The 18,242-nt window shown below is 32.1% G+C and overlaps 1 protein-coding gene across 1 annotated transcript; it reads right to left on the minus strand.

Moving 5' to 3' along the window:
* On the minus strand, positions 1 to 6,168 carry LOC122610040 (potassium transporter 8-like). The gene is made up of 8 exons (XM_043783018.1): positions 6,021 to 6,168; positions 5,174 to 5,666; positions 4,900 to 4,953; positions 2,723 to 2,983; positions 2,592 to 2,644; positions 2,000 to 2,123; positions 1,668 to 1,925; positions 1 to 1,249 (listed from the first exon to the last, which is right to left on the minus strand). The coding sequence occupies exons 1-8, from the start codon at positions 6,060 to 6,062 to the stop codon at positions 183 to 185; spliced, it is 2,352 nt and encodes a 783-aa protein (XP_043638953.1). The 5' UTR covers positions 6,063 to 6,168; the 3' UTR covers positions 1 to 182.
* Positions 6,169 to 18,242: the final 12,074 nt, after the last annotated feature.

Consider the following 18,242-nt stretch of genomic DNA (forward strand, 5'->3'; position numbering starts at 1 on the left):
TACAACAAAAATCGCACTTTCAATTATACAACTCATGGTCTTCTGGTAATATGCTTGAAGGGCCTAACAAGTAAGTCCACAAGCTAACAAGTTACTACCAACCATCTTTACATGTGTTATCGTTATATAAATCTTCCAGTGCCGTATACGCTATATATATGATATGATAATATGATGCGTGATCAAACCTGGTACACCATCCCGACCTCTAACGTAGACGCTTGAGGAAAGCACAAGGCGTTTGTCGGGCCACGAGAATTCCTTCTTAAAAAGTCATACCCGAAGTTTATGACAAATCTTTTCATCAAACTTGAACCTCTTTTCGCTTTTACATAACAATGACCACGAATAAACGCTAACCCTGCTTCCCGGGCTTCCATCAATTCACACAACTCTTCTCTCACACCTGTATTCATTTGTGGGCTTCCGGGCAAAACAAATCTAACCCTTTTTCGCGGAACAGGTGATGCCACTGAAACTGCTATCTCTTTAAGTTCAGATGAATCTCCTGTTTCGTCCTCACACATCCTTATACTCCCCTCTGAGTTGGCAGAAGCAGTCCCAAAAACCGACATTTTCCCATCATTTTCAGAGTCAGATGGTACATCACCAATGCCGTTGGCGTCATTAGTGCTGGCTCGTTCGGTACGAATGAACTCTGCTATACAACAAATGAGATCCTTCTCGAATTCCACATCATCCATATTGACATCACGGTACCCGTATCTTGCGATGCATCGATACAATCTATACTCTTTAGGGCCAATCCTTCCAACTAGAAACCGTTCCTCCGGTCTTACATGAGGCACTGGTACCGATTTCACACAGAGGAAAACTACAACTTGGTGAAAAGCCGGAAGGTTTGTGACAAAGTGGGAGAATATGGCAGGGATCCCGGAAACAAGCTCAGTGTTAATGAGCCCAATCCCACGAACCCGCATAATGCCGAGAGTCGGGCCCAAACTTAATAGCCAGTTGATTGAAACTTTGTTTTGAACATCAAACTCGTACTTTTTTATGGTGCCGTAATGCCACACGAACATGATAATTAGAAAGATGCACGAGAGGGCAACCGGAACCCATGCACCTTCACGAAACTTTATCAAGGATGCGGAAAAGTATAGTACTTCAACTGAGCCAAAAAAGAACATAAATCCAAGAGCCAAGAAGATACTTTTTCGCCAGCATATAACCATTACAAGTGACATTAAGCAGGTCGTCACTAACATGACTGTAATAACTGCCAAACCTGTACAGAAACATAAAATTATTGTTACTAAACCAGTCAAAAGTGAGAATACGATGCTTATAAGTTGGAAAACTGGGGCAGGGTGAGGAGAGAGTTGGATAATGGGTCAAAACAAAAGGAATGGGTCAAGGAAGTCAGGTCAGGTTGACCAGTGAACACTCTTTTCCTTATAACTCCAAAAGCTTACTACAGTATACTACTGTATCTATGATTACAAAAACTAATACGAGTACTTGGTTAATAATTAGTAGAGCTATTATTTTTAGCTACATTTCTGAATTTTTTAACACCATTGCATATTAGCAATGAAATATAACCGTAAATGACATTTTTTTAACCCTCACCCAAGGTCCTCAGCTGGATCTTGGGTCGGGAACCATATACCCCAAAATGTTAAAGTTCACATGATAGCCTGTACCTGCTGCATTGCTTATATGTTTGGTGTCACGAAAACCAATTGTGACAGCCAAACATAGCAGCATCAACGTCCAGTTGATCTCCGGGATGTATATCTGACCATGCTTATTAGTTGGAGATGTGTGAATTATTTTGACCCTTGGGAAGCAACCCAATGCCGAACACTGTTTGATGATAGAGAATGTCCCGGTGATGATGGCTTGGCTTCCAACCACTGCAGCAAGTATCGCAATTCCAAGAACCGGCCATCTTATCTTCTCTGTCGCAGTAACAAACACATACTTAGCTCAATTTCACGTGAGTTCAGGAAAACAGAATGGGAAAACAACCTACCAGGAACGGATACGTAGAAACCAATTCTGTAATCGGTTTCAAGAATGTGATGTTTTGAGAGATATGCAGCTTGTCCCATATAGGCAAGGATTAATGACGGGTATACCACAAAGGTGAAAGCCATCTGCAGTTAAACATTGGCATCAATAACCACAGACAGGTAACAGTTTCAAACGATTAAAGATTATCTACAGTTAATACTTGACAGTAAAGGGGGTAACTGTAGCCTGATTTTGTGCAAACGGGTCAGTTGGGGTTCTATATTACTGCAAATGGGTGAAATTAAAGTAGCTATATATAAGATGGGTCAAACAAGTTCAAATAAACTGGATAGTTTTTTTATAGTAGTTTTTATGTTTTAGAATTAAACTATGATGACATTTATAAACGAAACTCTTGGAGGTCAACCTTACCCGACCCATTTTGACCTATCTAAAAATTTAGTAGTTTTGTTTTAAACCCAACCCTGTTGGCCTTTCTTTTTACCACTTATATTTTATCATCTTCATTACAAAAACTTCAAGATCCTCGTGTGAAATGAGTTCTGTAAACTAGATAGATCCCGAAGGCAAACAGTAAATTGATTGATTACCTTGATCGATAACTGCGAAAAATGTCCAAGATCAGCATACATAGCCTCTGACCCTGGAAACAAAATAAAGTCAACAGAAGTCAAAGTATGTCAAACGAAAAGTCAATCTAACAAGAGATGAGTCAATTTACCTGTTATACACAATAAAATACCACCTAATGACATCCATCCTCCTCTTCGCGTTTTATTTAAAAACTTGTACATGTAGTAAGGCGAAAGTGCTTGAAAAACTTTTGGATTCCAACGAAAAATATTGTAAACTCCAATAGTGCTGATGCACAGGAGCCACAAAACCACAATCGGCGCAAACAAGAATCCTACGCGGTGGGTCCCATAATGTTGGAGGCAGAACAAGAACACTAGTATGACGCAAGCAACTGGGAGTTCTACATCTGAAATTATTAAGTTCCGGAAAGTAAGAAAGTGAAGTGATATGGAACATACCAAGATACTAGCCAATGCATTTTGCCATTTGACTCAGTTTACATCATTTAAACGAGGTATAAAAAACTAAACTACCCTTTTCAGTGAAATGACTTAAAAAAGGAGTACATATCATACACTAAGAGAACAAATTACACCGTGTCAAAATTGACTTGATTGTGAATTTGAAACATATTTTTTAGTCCAATGTTCAAATTGAAACTTATGAACTTGTTGATTACTCAATTCTTTTGATAACTCTGATTTTACTATTTTATGTTTCGCAAAACTTGCCAAAAATAACATTTTTCCTGTTGTATGCTTAGAAAAGCATTCAGAAATACAGTAACAGTATAATATTTTCCTTCCCAAATTGTGAGTCATCATTACATTTGCTAAGAACACAAAAAGAAAAAGAGAGACAAGAGTCTCTTTCAGTGTCTTACTGGCCAAACAAGATAACTTATCAGATGAAAATGAGACCAAAGCGAAACCATATTCATGAGTTAGTGGAAAAGTTAATCAAAAATATGACAACGACAGCGATAAAAGAAAGTTGAGCACGTATCCACCATGATCTGACCTAACTATATAGGTAAAAACACTGATAACATCCTGAAAGAAGTCACTCACGTCTCTTGCTAATAAATCATACTTTTTAATTTATATCACTTGATAAAGAAACATTAGGATGGTAACAGTTCATTATCCATACAAAAGCAGAAAGTGCAATATGCAACTTACTGCTGAGTTCAATGATCATACTTTAACTACCATTCTTGACCTAAATATTAATAGTTTTATAGCAACAATATAGTTTATTTACTTGATAGTGATATTATTTTGATACAGATAGAACCTTTATCTCAAAAGGTCCCGCAAAATAATACTATTTTATAATCAATTTGGTACCCTCTCTTTGTCCACCAATATCACGTTGAAAGAATATTGTTTGTATATGTGCATATTTATCAAATGCAGTCCAGCATCTGAATTATTTATAGAATAAAACCAAGAACTTATTTCCTAATCATTTATCTTGTTAGCATTTCTTTATGAATGGGCTCGTAGAATATCAGCCATATAATGACTTAAAAGATTTTTCGTATCAGAAACTACCAACATTTCTACCCCGAATAAGTTCTGCTTTTCATATTCAGTGGTTAGATTACCAACTAAAGAACACAGATTTTATATATTTTTTAAGGGTAGTTTTGGAATTCAAATCTTTTCGGGGTCTAACCAAGACCAGCTAAACCCACCCATAATACAATAAAAAAATTTAGGTAGTGGCGGATTCAGAAAATTTGAAGAAGACAGGAAATCTACATATCGGTTATACGGAGTACTATAATTCATTTTGGGCAACAAAAGTTCGTTGTATAGTTTTAAACTAAAACTTTTAAATCTCTTAATTGTAAACGAAAACTAAACTATTTTAAGATTAACCTAAGGGTATTTTTATAATCGAGATTGGTTCAATTATTCAATACACCTATAACCCGTATACGAGTATAGAAAAGGGTCAAAATTTCCGGCATAGTTTTTTCTACTTTCGGACCAAAACCATCATTTTTATGATTTTATTCTCTATGAACATCTTGATTAAAATGTAGAAAATTGCATTCAATCCTAGTCATAAACTCAATTGCTAAAGCCACCCAAAAACATCTAAAACCCTTATCAACTTGAATTACCAATAACAGAATTAATTAAAGTAATTCAATAATTCACATTCAATGTCATAAAGGGTAGAACATTGATTACAGTTAGTTTCCTTCTTGGATCATAATTCAACGTCATTAAATTATTATTTTAAACCCCTTATCTTATTATTCATTTTTAGCAGTTTATAGTAGAAAATTTAACAAGATGAGGAACTTACATTGATGGTGTTCTTTTGACATAGAAAGCTCAAGCCCAGAAACAGCAGAGAAAACTACAAAAGCCACAAATCAAAAAAAACAATGCTTAATAATTCAACCTTTAGGAGGTGTTTCGGATTGCATATTCAAAGACAACAAATTTTCAAACAATATATTGTGATTATCTGCAGAAAGCCATAATCAGATAATTCTTCCAAAAACGCAATCCCAAACATCCTTTTAAAATCCAAACACACGAAAAGGCCTAAAACATAAATTTCAAGATTTGCATACCAGAAATCGCGGGAGTTAGAACTCCATCACCAATGACCATACAAGTACCAAGCAAAGCCAAAACAAGCAAAACTTTTTGCAAGATTTTGTGTTTCTCAAAAGTTGATTTTAAACTCAACCCGATATCTCTACTACTACTTGGAGAAACAATTTCATCTTTTCTATACTCATATAATTCTTCATCAGCAAGCTGACCATTCGGCAACGTGCTTACACGAGCATGGCGACATAACAATGTGTACAAAGCAAAAGTCCCACCTTCACCATTATCATCAGCTCTAAGTACTATAAACACATATTTTAAAAGTGGGATTAAAGTTAATGTCCAAAACACAAAAGATAAAACCCCAAATATTTCTTCATTGGTTTCTGAATGTTGTATGTCTTCTGCAAATGCACTTTTGTATACATATAATGGAGAAGTACTCAAATCCCCATAAACAACACCTAAACTTTGATAAGCTAATGCCATCACTGTCTTCCATGATTCTTTCTGCAAAATGAAAATAAGATTTTTAAGGCCTGTTTTACTGTTCAGACAATCAAGGGTGTTCTCAAAAACTAGTCCATTAAAAACATAAAAAACGTGTTTAAAAAAAAATTAAAAAAATCTTTTTTGAAAATTTTTCACTAAAAGTAGAAAACTCATTATGAAGTTTTTATATTAATAGAAAGCTCTTTATGTTTACTAAAACTGAAAATGAAAATGCATTTTCAAAGATTTCCTACACACTTTTCATGAATAAACAGAAACAGTTTTCTGTAGCTAAACACACCTTTAAATTTCAATGAAACTGTTTATATGTATCAAAAAAAGAAAAAGGTTCAAACTTTATGCTAAACATACCTTAATTGGACTAGAATTTCTATTTCTTGCTTCAATATCCATATTTCACAACCAAAAAAGGCCCATCTAGTTTTTACAAAAGTGAAGATGACCCAGTTGGGGAAACAAAATACCCACTTCAAGATTCTTCAGGAAATGAGCAAAATATGAGTAAAGATTGAAACTTTAAAGAGAAAATATATATATATATATCAGTAGTAATTGTGGGTGGTGAGAATTAGGTGCTTAGTGAAAGTATAAAAGAGAAAAAAAAAAAAAAAAAAGAGTGTTATGTGTCTGGTTGTTTTAAGTTGAATTGGTTGTAGGAGGGAGAAGGAGAGAGCTCCACTTGGTGCTTGTTTATGGTTGTTTGTTTTGTTTTGAAGATTTTGAAAGTATGATACAAATACACATATGTGTTTTTTGTTTGTTTGGGCGGTGGGGTGCTTTTTTGGCTTTACATTGCACTCCCATTTATTTGAGGGTTGTGGACTTGTGGTCGCTGTAAAATAACTACTCGTATTTATATAAAAAAAAATGATTTACGAGTATTAACAAATATTAAGAGGAGTGTAGTTATGAAAATTCTAAAAGAATGTATAGAACATCTTTTGGCTTATATATTTGTTTTTCAAAAGATATAAAAATTTTAAAAAATGAAACCAAATCATAAGTTTTTTAGAAGATTTTCTAACAAAACGAAACCACCATTTTTCATTTTAGAACATAAATTTGAAAAACAACATTTTGATATTTTTCATTTGTTGTTTTCATTTTTGTAACTCTTCCTTTTTCTCCTCCTACATTAAGTATTTTCGTTTTTTAAAATGGAAAATAAAAATATTATTTTTTTAATTTGAACGCATTTTAAATTTTTCAATTTTCACAAGAATTATAAATTTAAATCTATAAAAACATTTTCCACTAACATATTATCCTTATTCAACCATTCAGATTTTGACAATCTATACAATCAACCCACCTAACCACTAACAAATTTGTTTATCAAAAATATTCTTAATTAATTAATTTATAATATCTATTACTTAATTCTTCAAATAACTTTACTATCTCAAATTTATACCAGTTCTTTTTAAATTAATAACATATATTACTCACTCATTGCCGCCATTATTACCCGTCACCTTAACTATCACACCGCCGTCACTATCACTATTCCCAACACATCTCAAAGGAATCCGTCTAGTTTATGTAAAAACAATAAAATCTTTTTTTTTTATTCTCTTATAATATATTTATAATTTTGACATGTGATTTTTATATGACTCGTAAACAAGTGCCTATCGTTATCAATCGTTTATATCATCTTTATACTTGTCCGTTCATTCATTGATCATTTGTCCTGTTTTTTGGCTATTCGTACATCAAATTTCAAATATAGTTAATGGAACCCTTATTTTTCACATCACATTATACATAGTTATATACACATCAACTATTTAGATATTGTTATAATATGGGCATCATTTTTAAAATTCAACGTATCATATAAGAACAACATTATTCAACTGTATGATAATTTGTATCATCTATAATAAAAACAAGCATTATGATATATAAAATTTAAATGTATATATCATAATACAACCTAAATAAAAAAGGTGTGATACATTTGTGTATATTCATGAAACCTTGCTAAAGGAAATTGCATAAAATCAACTATGACCCAATAATTTACATATAGCCCATTACCAAGTTCATCCCACGGTTAAAATACCGAAAACCATTGCTGAAACTACCAACAACATTATTGGAAATAAACGCAAAGGTATTTTACGATTTTGAAGTTAAAATATAATGTATCATAGTTAGTGATTTAATTTTGTCTAATGATCCTCTATGATGGCGAAAGTTGGTAGGCTTCTGTACATTTCTTTGAAATACTAATTAACAGGTCGATTCCAACATAAAATCTTGGTTGTTGGTTGGCAAAAAAAAGTGTCATATAACAAAAACTTCTATAATTAGAATAAAGTCTTGTACATACCTAAAAACTTTATAATACTATAAGTCAATTATTTCGGTTTTAGAAAGACAAGTGGAGATAGCAAGATTGGTGCATGATAATTCTGGGAATGTACCACTACCAAGTGACTAAAGAGTATTCTTTTAACGCATAATCCTGGCCCTTGAAAGCTACATGTCCAAACAATTTTGGTATACCCACTCAACTCAAACTCTTAACAATACAAAAGATACGTACCAACGATTAATACTTTTATTACTCAATGATTAAACGTCGGAAAGAGACCACTAATATTATTAAGGACATTTAATAATATTCTTGAGACTTGATCATTACTCGTGTGTTTGTATTGTTAACAACATTGTGTGTATTTGATATAATTCTTAAGGTAACAAGAGTCTATCTTTTTTATTAAATTATTTAAAAAAAAAAAAAAACACCACTGATGTAGATGTAGTTAGATGATCTATAAATTAGAATGAGTCATTGGGGTGTTAGTGCTCAGGGAATTTTTCATAATAAGGTGTTATCTTGGGGGTCTCAGGTTCGAATCCTGACATATGTAAATGTGATGAGGGACCTTAGAAACGTTATATCCATCTAACACATGAAAAATAAACCCTTTAGGGTGTTGCCATGAGTTGAAACGGCGTGGGCACACCCGTGTGGGAGGTGTTAGTCATTTATCTGATGTTGCCTTTCAAAAAAAAATAATAATAAGAGGATAAACCAATGGAGTTGATGACCCATTGGTAAGGTCTTTAGAGGTATTACAAGATTATTAGAGAAGTTTTCAAAAGGAAAAAAAAATCAAATAAGTAGATTACAACAATTTTACCCAAAAAAGAAATGGGAGATAACAATGCTACCTATCAAAGACCGGTGACTCTCGTTTTGTGGTATTCAAATGTAAATTCTTTTATAAATAAAACAAACAAATTGGAACAAAATTTCATATGCGTGTAACTTATATACGGTGACGGAGTTTATGACGCGGACCCAGTTTAAGACAACATATGCTGCATCACTTTGCACCTCCTTAAAAGCTAATCGACCAATAGTTAAACAAACAATGAACATTCTGAAAACCAAGTTAACAAACATTTTATGGTACATCACTTCCCGCCTCTTTATATGTATCATTTTGAAAACATGATCCAACTTAGATAACTAAATGATAGATAAAGATGATGCATCAAAACTGTATTTTGTTAAAAACATACGAGTACTAGATAGAATTCAACCGAGTTTATGCAAAGGGATTAATCACTGAATGACTTGTGTACTTTTTCTTTTGTACATGGTTGCCCAACAAACTAGAATATTGATGTGTCTCACCCACAAATTTGTAAATTTTATACATGAAACGACATGCTATAGCCGGTTACACTATATTGAGCTGACGTGACAACTTAGTTGGTCATGATGTAGCAGCTTACATGTTAATTGTACGTTTTATGTTAGACATGGTTGTCCAATTTTCTTGTTTTATTTATGTGTATCACCTACAAACTTGTAAATTTTGTACATGGTTGACCAAAACCCCATGTTATAGCCGTTAAACTAATAATATGGATATTAGGTGTGCATTATACATGATTGACAAAACCTTTTTGTTATCATTTAAATTAATAATATGGATATTAGGTGTATATTATACTAATGATATGGATCCTAATAAACTAACATTTTTCACCAAATACAAACGTGGTCTCGTGTTTTTTTAAATTAAAAATCCAAAGATGAAACAGACATGGTTGGCTATTTTATCCCAATTGTGAAAGAAACAGCGGGATGAAACAGCCAAACACGTTGGTTTCATCTGATGGTTCTTGATTTAATAAAGATGAGACCACGTCTATATTTGGTGAAAAATGTTGGTTTTATTAGGATCATCAGCATAATACAGACTTAACATCCATATTAATAATGTTAATAGTAAAAAAAAAACATTTTCACCATTTCTACCTATTATAACTGGTGCTTTTGGCCAATCATGTACAGAATTTATAAGTTTGTGAGTGATACACACCAATAAAAATGTAAATTGAGCAACCATGTACACAAGAAAAAGTACATTTCATAGGTAAGTTGTCACATCATGACCAGCTAAGTTGTCACATCAGCTCAATAGAGAATAACCAGCTATAACAAGTAGTTTTGGTCAACCATATATAAAATTTACAAGTTTATGGGTAATACACATTAATATTCTAGTTTATTGGACAACCATGTAAAAAAAAAATTTACATTGATCATCAATCCCTTATGCAAAACTCAATAGCAAAAATATGTTTAATTATATAACATTAGGCTTGACCGGTGACCATCAATCTACATCCAATAACTCGATCTTCATACACTTCACCTTCTACAGAAACAAGCTTTCAAAAGAATACCACTTTCGATTAACATCTCACAATATTTTAGCTTTTTTAAAGACTAGTCGAAGTGGTCAATATTATGCTCTGTTTTTCCTATTCTTTAGTTTTTGTTAATGAAGAAAGCAAAGGAGGAGGAGAGGAACAAATCAGTCTAATTTTGAAAAGAAAAATATTGAAACAATTTACATTGTAATTTCTTTTCTTTTCTCCTCATCTCCTTTTTTTTCTACCTTTTAAAAAATCTTAAGAATGCATTTTATAAGTTTTCTCTTTCTATTCTTTTCCTTTTTTCATTAAAAAAATCTTAATAATACATAATTTCTTTTAAACGAGAAATGAAAATTATGAATAGAGAAATAAAGAATCATATTCAAATCATCCTAAATATTGAATGGTAAATTTATTCTAAAATCTATTAAATATTTTTTCAATTACTTTTTTTTTTCTTTTTACTTCTTTTCCTTATACAAAATTTCAAAAACACAAGATATTTTACTTCTTAAATGCTTTGCCTTCTATCTCAAATAAAACACAAAATTCACAAGCCCATATCACATCAAAAAAATTTACACCACCACTTTCCAATCACTAATTATACAAATTTTCATCCCAAACTTAATAAATTACAATCATTTTTATTTATATTAAGAACTGTTCGTTAGTGTAAAAAGAAAGTACTCCACTAGTCAATAATCTAGCCATTCCTACCCCTCTTCACTTTTTGATGACTAACATATAGGAAATGATATACCTTTCTAAATAATACTATTAAAAATAGTTCTAACGACAAGCTCATGACATGTCAAAAAATTAAGATATGATACTAGAGAAAATAATTAGTAGAATATATATGTCATGTTTTTGTAGTTTTAAAGAATATTTTTATATAAAAAAAAATTAGTCATTTTCCCAAACATGTATATATGAGAAATTGGATGCCACATTATAAAGAGTGCAATCATTTCACTATTTATAGATGTGAGACTCATCATCATGTTATGCAGGACATGAACCTTCCATCATCATACAAATTTAATGTCCACCTTAAAAATTCAAGGCACAAGAGGGCCACCCTATAGGTAAACCACAAGTCCACAACAAAAGAAATGATATTCGTAGTTTCGTACACATAGTTTGGTAAATGAGGCAAACATTATCTTCGTCTCTTATTTAATATAGCATAATCATAAATCATAATATCATATGGTGTCATCAACCAGTGTCTCCAATGATAAGACGTTGATTAATACACCTTTTCTCTGGGGAAAAAAATGTCACAATAGATGTTTTACATCCGATTATAGCCCATATTGTTTTGTTTCATTACATACGTGAGAAAGTACATGTGTGTTGCGTCGGTGAGATGGTGGGAGTGATAGGTCATAGAGTGTAATAAGTCATAGGAGGTGATAGACTGATAGGAGTGTGATAGCCAAATGCTTTAATCGTACGGGCTCTGCCCTTAGATTAAAAAATTCGTCGAAAAGTATATCGAATGACCTTTTTAATGAAGGGCATGAAATTTTAAAAACACCCATATAACTTTTATAATTTATCGATGTACGGTTTTTGAGATAAAAGATTTTGAATGAATTAGAGAAATAAAAGATTTATGGAGGAAAAGGAATAAAATGAGTGGTTAAGATTTGAAGAGAGATAAAAATGAATGGTTGAAGAGTTAAAAAGTTGAAAGTTTACAAGTTTACAAAAGGATATTTTGAAGGTTTTTTAAAAAAGTTTCTTCAACGACATACTTTTTTATATTATTTCACATGTGAATGAACAAAAAAAAACATGTGTTCCAATACATAATTTGAGAGTTCTCATGGTTCTTACAAAAAAAATGATTATCAAAATAAGGAATATATATATATATAGTAGAGATCCAAAGAGAAAGTTTTTAAGTAGATAAGGGAGAGAAGGTTCGTTTTTTTTTAGCTTGTTTTTTTGATTTTTTTTATTTTTTTACTTTTTTATTCTTTTTTTAATTAATTCAATCCATAGAAAAATTTTAAAAAATAAATAAAAATAAAAAATTTCTAACCCGAGTTAGTGAGTTATACATGTAAGGGTACGGTACCGGCTTCGCCCTTAAGGTTATTAATAAGGGGTAGCTGGTAGGAGTGATAGGTCATAGAGGATGATAGGTCATATGAGGTGATCTACCTAACGGGCTTCGCCCTTAGCTATTATGGCTCTACCATAAGCCAAGAGGCTTCACTTATAGCTTACGGGCTACACCCTTTGAAAAATATAAAAAAAATTTAATTTTTCAAAATTTTTATATGGAATAAGTTAATTAAAGAGAGAATGATAAAAATGAAAAAAAGGGAAAAAAGTTTGGGATTAGTTTCCGGGAATGTAAGAAACTTTGAATAAATGTCTATAGTAGGAAATAACTAAAGTTGGGTGTATTGTATGTAAGCAACTCGAAAAAATGTTTATTGTATGTAAAAATTTTGTTTCAACCAATTAAAATCTGACAAGTGGCACCTGTAGATAGTTGTCACGTATGTTTTCTTACATACAATAAACATTTTTTCAAGTTACTTACATACAATACACACAACTTTGGTTATTTCCTACTATAGACATTTGGTCAAAGATAGTTACATTTCAAGAAACTAATCCCAAAAAGTTTTTAAAAAATCAAAAACAAACCTTCTCACATTTCTCTCCTTAAGGTACATTCTCATTTGATTATATATATATATATATATATATATACACACAATGGGGAAGTACGTGAATAAATTAAGACTCTTCCACTCAAACTTACAATCGCATAAGTGGAACAACATAAACAAGTGGCACATATCAAAAAGCATGGTTGAGTAGGATATCAACTCACTTATCAAAATGGTCCACACTACTTGGCTATCAAGATATCTACTATAATTTTTTGGGTTTTTTTTTTTCCATAAAAGCATTTAAGTCTTTCTTTCTATCAAACTAATTAAAGTGATAATAAGTGTTAATCGCAGGATTTGTCCATGTGGTTTACCCATTTTCGTGGTTTGCATCTCTGTTAATATCTTTTAAACAAATCCGTTCAAACTTGTCACATTCTTTGCAAGTTACGTACATGTGGCTAATGGCGTTATTATTTGGCAATTAACTCGACGCACGTGAGTTGCACGTGAGGGGAGTTTTGTAATTTGTCACCCACACACTGCTTTGTAATTGCACGATTCGTCCCTGTGGTTTGTCAATTTTAGTGGTTTACATCCCCATTCAAGAATTTTCGTGGAGTATATCCAAAATACGCAAATTTGTTGCATATTCCATCCGTGTGGCTGATGTCGTCAATTTTTTTCCGTTAAATGGGATCACGTACCACAGGGACGAATCCTGCAATTAACACTGATAATAATATACAAGTGATTTGACTCGCTCGACGGGTGGTGTCAGTTTCTAAAATTGTCTGCTTTAATGGGCGGGCAAAAAAACAATAAACTTTTTCAAGATAACATGTATTATTTAGCTAATTCGAGATAAAACAAAAAGTTAAAACATAAGATATAAAACTTAGAAAATGTGTTTTTCTTTTTAACGACAACACTACAACCACATTATCATAATTATTTTTGCACAAAAAAGTCATTAAGAGAAAATTGATAAAAAGGAATACCGTAAAAAAATAAAAGTGTTACAAAATTCAGAAAGGTATATGTGAAACAAAAACTTTTAAAAATAGAAATGTCGTAAAAGTTCTATAAAATCAAAGATGGTAAAATTAAAAAAAAATATAATAAAATAAAAAAATACAAAGATATAAAAAAAACTAAAATTTTTATACAAGACAACAAACTGTTATAAATCCAAATACAACACATATGTCAAGTATTATAAAATAATAAAAGTTATAAAAAATCAAAATGCTAAAAAGAAGAAAACAAAACAAACAAAAACATTATTGGAAAACAAAAAGTAAAAAAAATACAAAAAAAAGTATAAAAGAAAAAATAATATATATAAAAAATCATTTAATAAAAAGCAAACCAAAAAATTTATGAAAATTTTTTTTAAACACAAAACATTTAAATCAAAACTTTATATAATATTCCAATTAAATATAAAAATAAAATTAAAACTTCAGGGTTATACAGATAAAGTTAGGACAAATCAAAATTAAAATTTAAGAATTTAAAACAAGTAAAAAAAGAAAATGTGGGGAGGTTCTAGCCTGTTTCAACTGGAGGCCTCTCCCTCTCCTTTGATAAGTAGCAAACTTTTACTGCTGATGTGTGAAAATATAGTTAAATTAAAATCTTTAAAAATACTCCGAATCGAATACCACACACAATCGGGCAGTTGACCCGTCCGTATGCATTATAGATTAAAGTAAGTAAAGGTTCGTTCCACGGAGACTACCAAGAGGTAGCGAGTTTTAAGTAGTTAAAAAGATTTTTGGTTTTTAAAGACACCACGTCATCTTGATTTTTATATTAAGAAGTTAGTTGATTGAAAGAGTTAGAAATTCCTAAGAATTTATCGAAAAGAAAATTGTCTTATATCAAATAGGATGAGAAGATCATCCACTTTCGACTCCGTGATACACTAACTTAGGTTGCATTTAAATTAAGACCCAATCCAATATGTTGACAAGATAACCTAGACTCGAACAAAGAAACTCACTTGGTGGCCGACAAGCTTATAACTCTATTCAAACCCATTAACTAACTAGTTCAATCCTAGAAAATTGGCACCACCAACGTTTAATAAGATTTACACCAAATTATTAATTTGTTTTGGTTAAGTATTAACAATCATGTCTATTTGAAATTAATGTGACACCATCAACTATTAAATCCAATTAACAAATCGTTTCCTATTATTACTATGCCGTTTACTATCACTCCATGAACTAGCACCAATTACTCATAGACAAATAATTGAAATCAAACTTATATACTTCCAACACAATCAACAAAGCATGTAAGAATCACCTACAAGCACAATAATATAGAGCAAGAATACGATTCATTAAGATCACGACATAACGTTAATAAAATCAACTTGGATTAAAAATATGCAACCATAGTCAATGTATCACTTCATCTCAGTGGATGACGAGTTATTTAGCTACTCATAATCATAAACATAGCACAAAGAGTAAAAGTATAAGAGAACATATTGTACTAATGTGTAGAAAGCAAGTAGAAGCTAAGAAAATCGATAACCGAATGCTTTGAAGCTCACGAACAACCCTTGGACCTTGATGGACGAAAAAGCTGCTGAGTATTGCCCCAAAGAACCCTAAAATCGACTAGAGGTGATTGTATATCAAATGGGAGGTTTTGGTCTTGTATTTATAGTGAAAAATCAAAAACCCTTCAGCCGACCTAATTTATGCGCCGCACAGATATGCTATGCGCCGCACAAACTCATAGTTTTCCATATTTCAGACTTTCCTTGCACGATATGCGCCGCATGACTCCTGTGTGCGCCGCACAGGCACTTTTGCCAAATTCCCTGACCAAAATTACATATTTCTGTGCGCCGCACACCACTTCTATGCGCCGCATAAGGCTCCAGAATTCACGAAACTTGTATTTTTCAACTCGTCTTCACTCGTACTCGTCCAAGAATCATCCTAATGCATCTTTTAACCTTACGAATGTTATTTCTAACCAATGTACCTGTTCTAAGCCTGCAATCACTAACAATACCATCAAAGCATCGAATATACATATAATTTACACATTATTAAGCTTAAAACGACTTATAAACGATATGGGAATATGCATATAAATGGACATATCAACTGCAACAAATCTTGAAATTTATATATTTTAAACATATTTTATATTTATATTAAAAGTGCATCTAAATACAAAAAAAGGTATCATTCATATTAATTTGCTTTAGAAAAAAAAGTATCGGCAGATTGTTTCGACTAGCTTCGGCTATTTGGCAAGTTATAGCATGTGCATCTGCTACTTTTGGCAAGTTACGTCGGCTATATATATCGGCACCTTTAGGCTGATCATTGTGAACGTTGGGAGCATGCCTTGTGACTGTTTTTTTTGTTCTTGTGCCAAAACTCTATTTACACCGGAAACCTAAAAAATAATTTGGGGGTTTTCGATTTTGAGGCTAATCCTATGGTTTTCTTGGCTTCTATTGTTAGAATTCATGCTGAAAAAACCTGTCGATACTCCTAACCTACAACACCTCCTGAGATCGGAAAACCCTTTTTGGGGTTTCTGGTGGTTGCCGGCCAGAAACGTTTACTTTTTTACGGCCAAATCGTTGTATGGATTTAGCAAGGGTATAGTTGACACATTATTGGCTCTTTGGATACTTTTAATCGTTTTTCCAGCGACTCCTATTTTGGGGTTTCTGGTCTAATCGGTTTTTTGGTGACCACTTTTATAGGTTTTTTTGTTTGATCGTGGCTGCATGTAATCCGGTGATCCCTTTTGGGGGTTTCTGGTTGTGTTGCTTCGTTTTTCTGGTGACTCTTTTTTGGGGTTTTCGGATTATACGGTTTTTTGGCGAGCCCTTTTTTTGGTTTTCCGGTTAACTGTTGCTGCTGCTTATGCGTATATATGTATATTTATCTTTTTACATTGTCGTTAATTGCATGTTTGTGATTAGCTTGGTAGTGTTAACTTAGCGGTAACGTTGTCGGGTTTTTCCTTGGTAGTGTTGCCATATTTTGTTCCATTAAAGCAATAGGTAGCCGAAAAAAGTAGTTTTAGCCGATGATGATATCGTTGAACAGTTAGGTTGCCGGTGTTATGTTAAATGGCGATAATGATGCAAAATGTTTGTAAAAATGGGACTCGGATGATCCAGGGCGTATCTTGGAAGTTGTAACATCCTAAAATTTTTAGACCAACGAAAATTAACCTTATTAATAGTTTTGACATTAAAATGATTTCCTAGTATTTTATTTTAGGATAAGGAGTTAATTTAGTTGGAACTTGAGTGGATAGCGGGTATTTTACCCACCAAAAATATTATGGGACTTGGCATATGAGGGGAATGTCAGGCAATTCATTCTTGATGATTCACAACTCAACTTCTAGCTATATTATCACCTTGTTTTCTTCTCCAAACTTGCTACCTAAATTCATCCTTCTAAATATCTTATTTGGTGTTGATTCTTCCATTATCAAACTCAAGAAATCTCCCTAATAATTATAATCTTCTTGTAATTCCAATCCAAACAAATATCTAACCTTTCAATTTAATTAAAGAATCATTCAAAAGATAATAATAACAATCAAGGGTTAATCATCTAATTTTGGAAGAAATTGTGAGTGTGGTTGTGTGTGGGTCAAAACAAGGAAGAAAAGAGAAGAGGAAAATTTGTAATTCTTCCATTCTATTTGTTATTGTTTAAAGGTATCATTTTTTATTTCTTTATCAATTTCAATTAGGGTTCTTGCAAGTAAATAAGTTGGGGTTTTGATTAAATGGGTTAATTGAATTAATTTTGTTTTAGGGTTCATGATGTATTGAATTTGGGGATTTTATTGAATTGAGTTAAATTTCTATAATACAAGTTAGGGTTCTTGTAAGTTAATCAAATTAGGGTTTTAATTGGGTTGCATGATAGATTTTGATGAATACTAGTAAGAACAGAGTTGGACAGATTCTGTCCCTGAGTTTGAAACGAGTTAAACACTCCCATGACATAATTTTCACTTGTTGAGCCCTAAAAAGAAAAGGTAGGTTATTGAGTTAGCTCAAATTTTCCGCTAGAATGGGTTAAAAATACGAAGTAGAACTCCAGATATGAGCTTTTGAATTCAGTAGCGTCATGCTGATCTTTCAGCAAAAATGATTCTGTGTCTGTTACTAAAACGGGTAAAACACATTTTTACGAGTTAATTCATGTCTTGTTCATTGAAGATAAAA

This window comes from Erigeron canadensis, chromosome 8, assembly GCF_010389155.1.
Source record: "Erigeron canadensis isolate Cc75 chromosome 8, C_canadensis_v1, whole genome shotgun sequence".
Lineage (NCBI taxonomy): Eukaryota > Viridiplantae > Streptophyta > Magnoliopsida > Asterales > Asteraceae > Erigeron > Erigeron canadensis.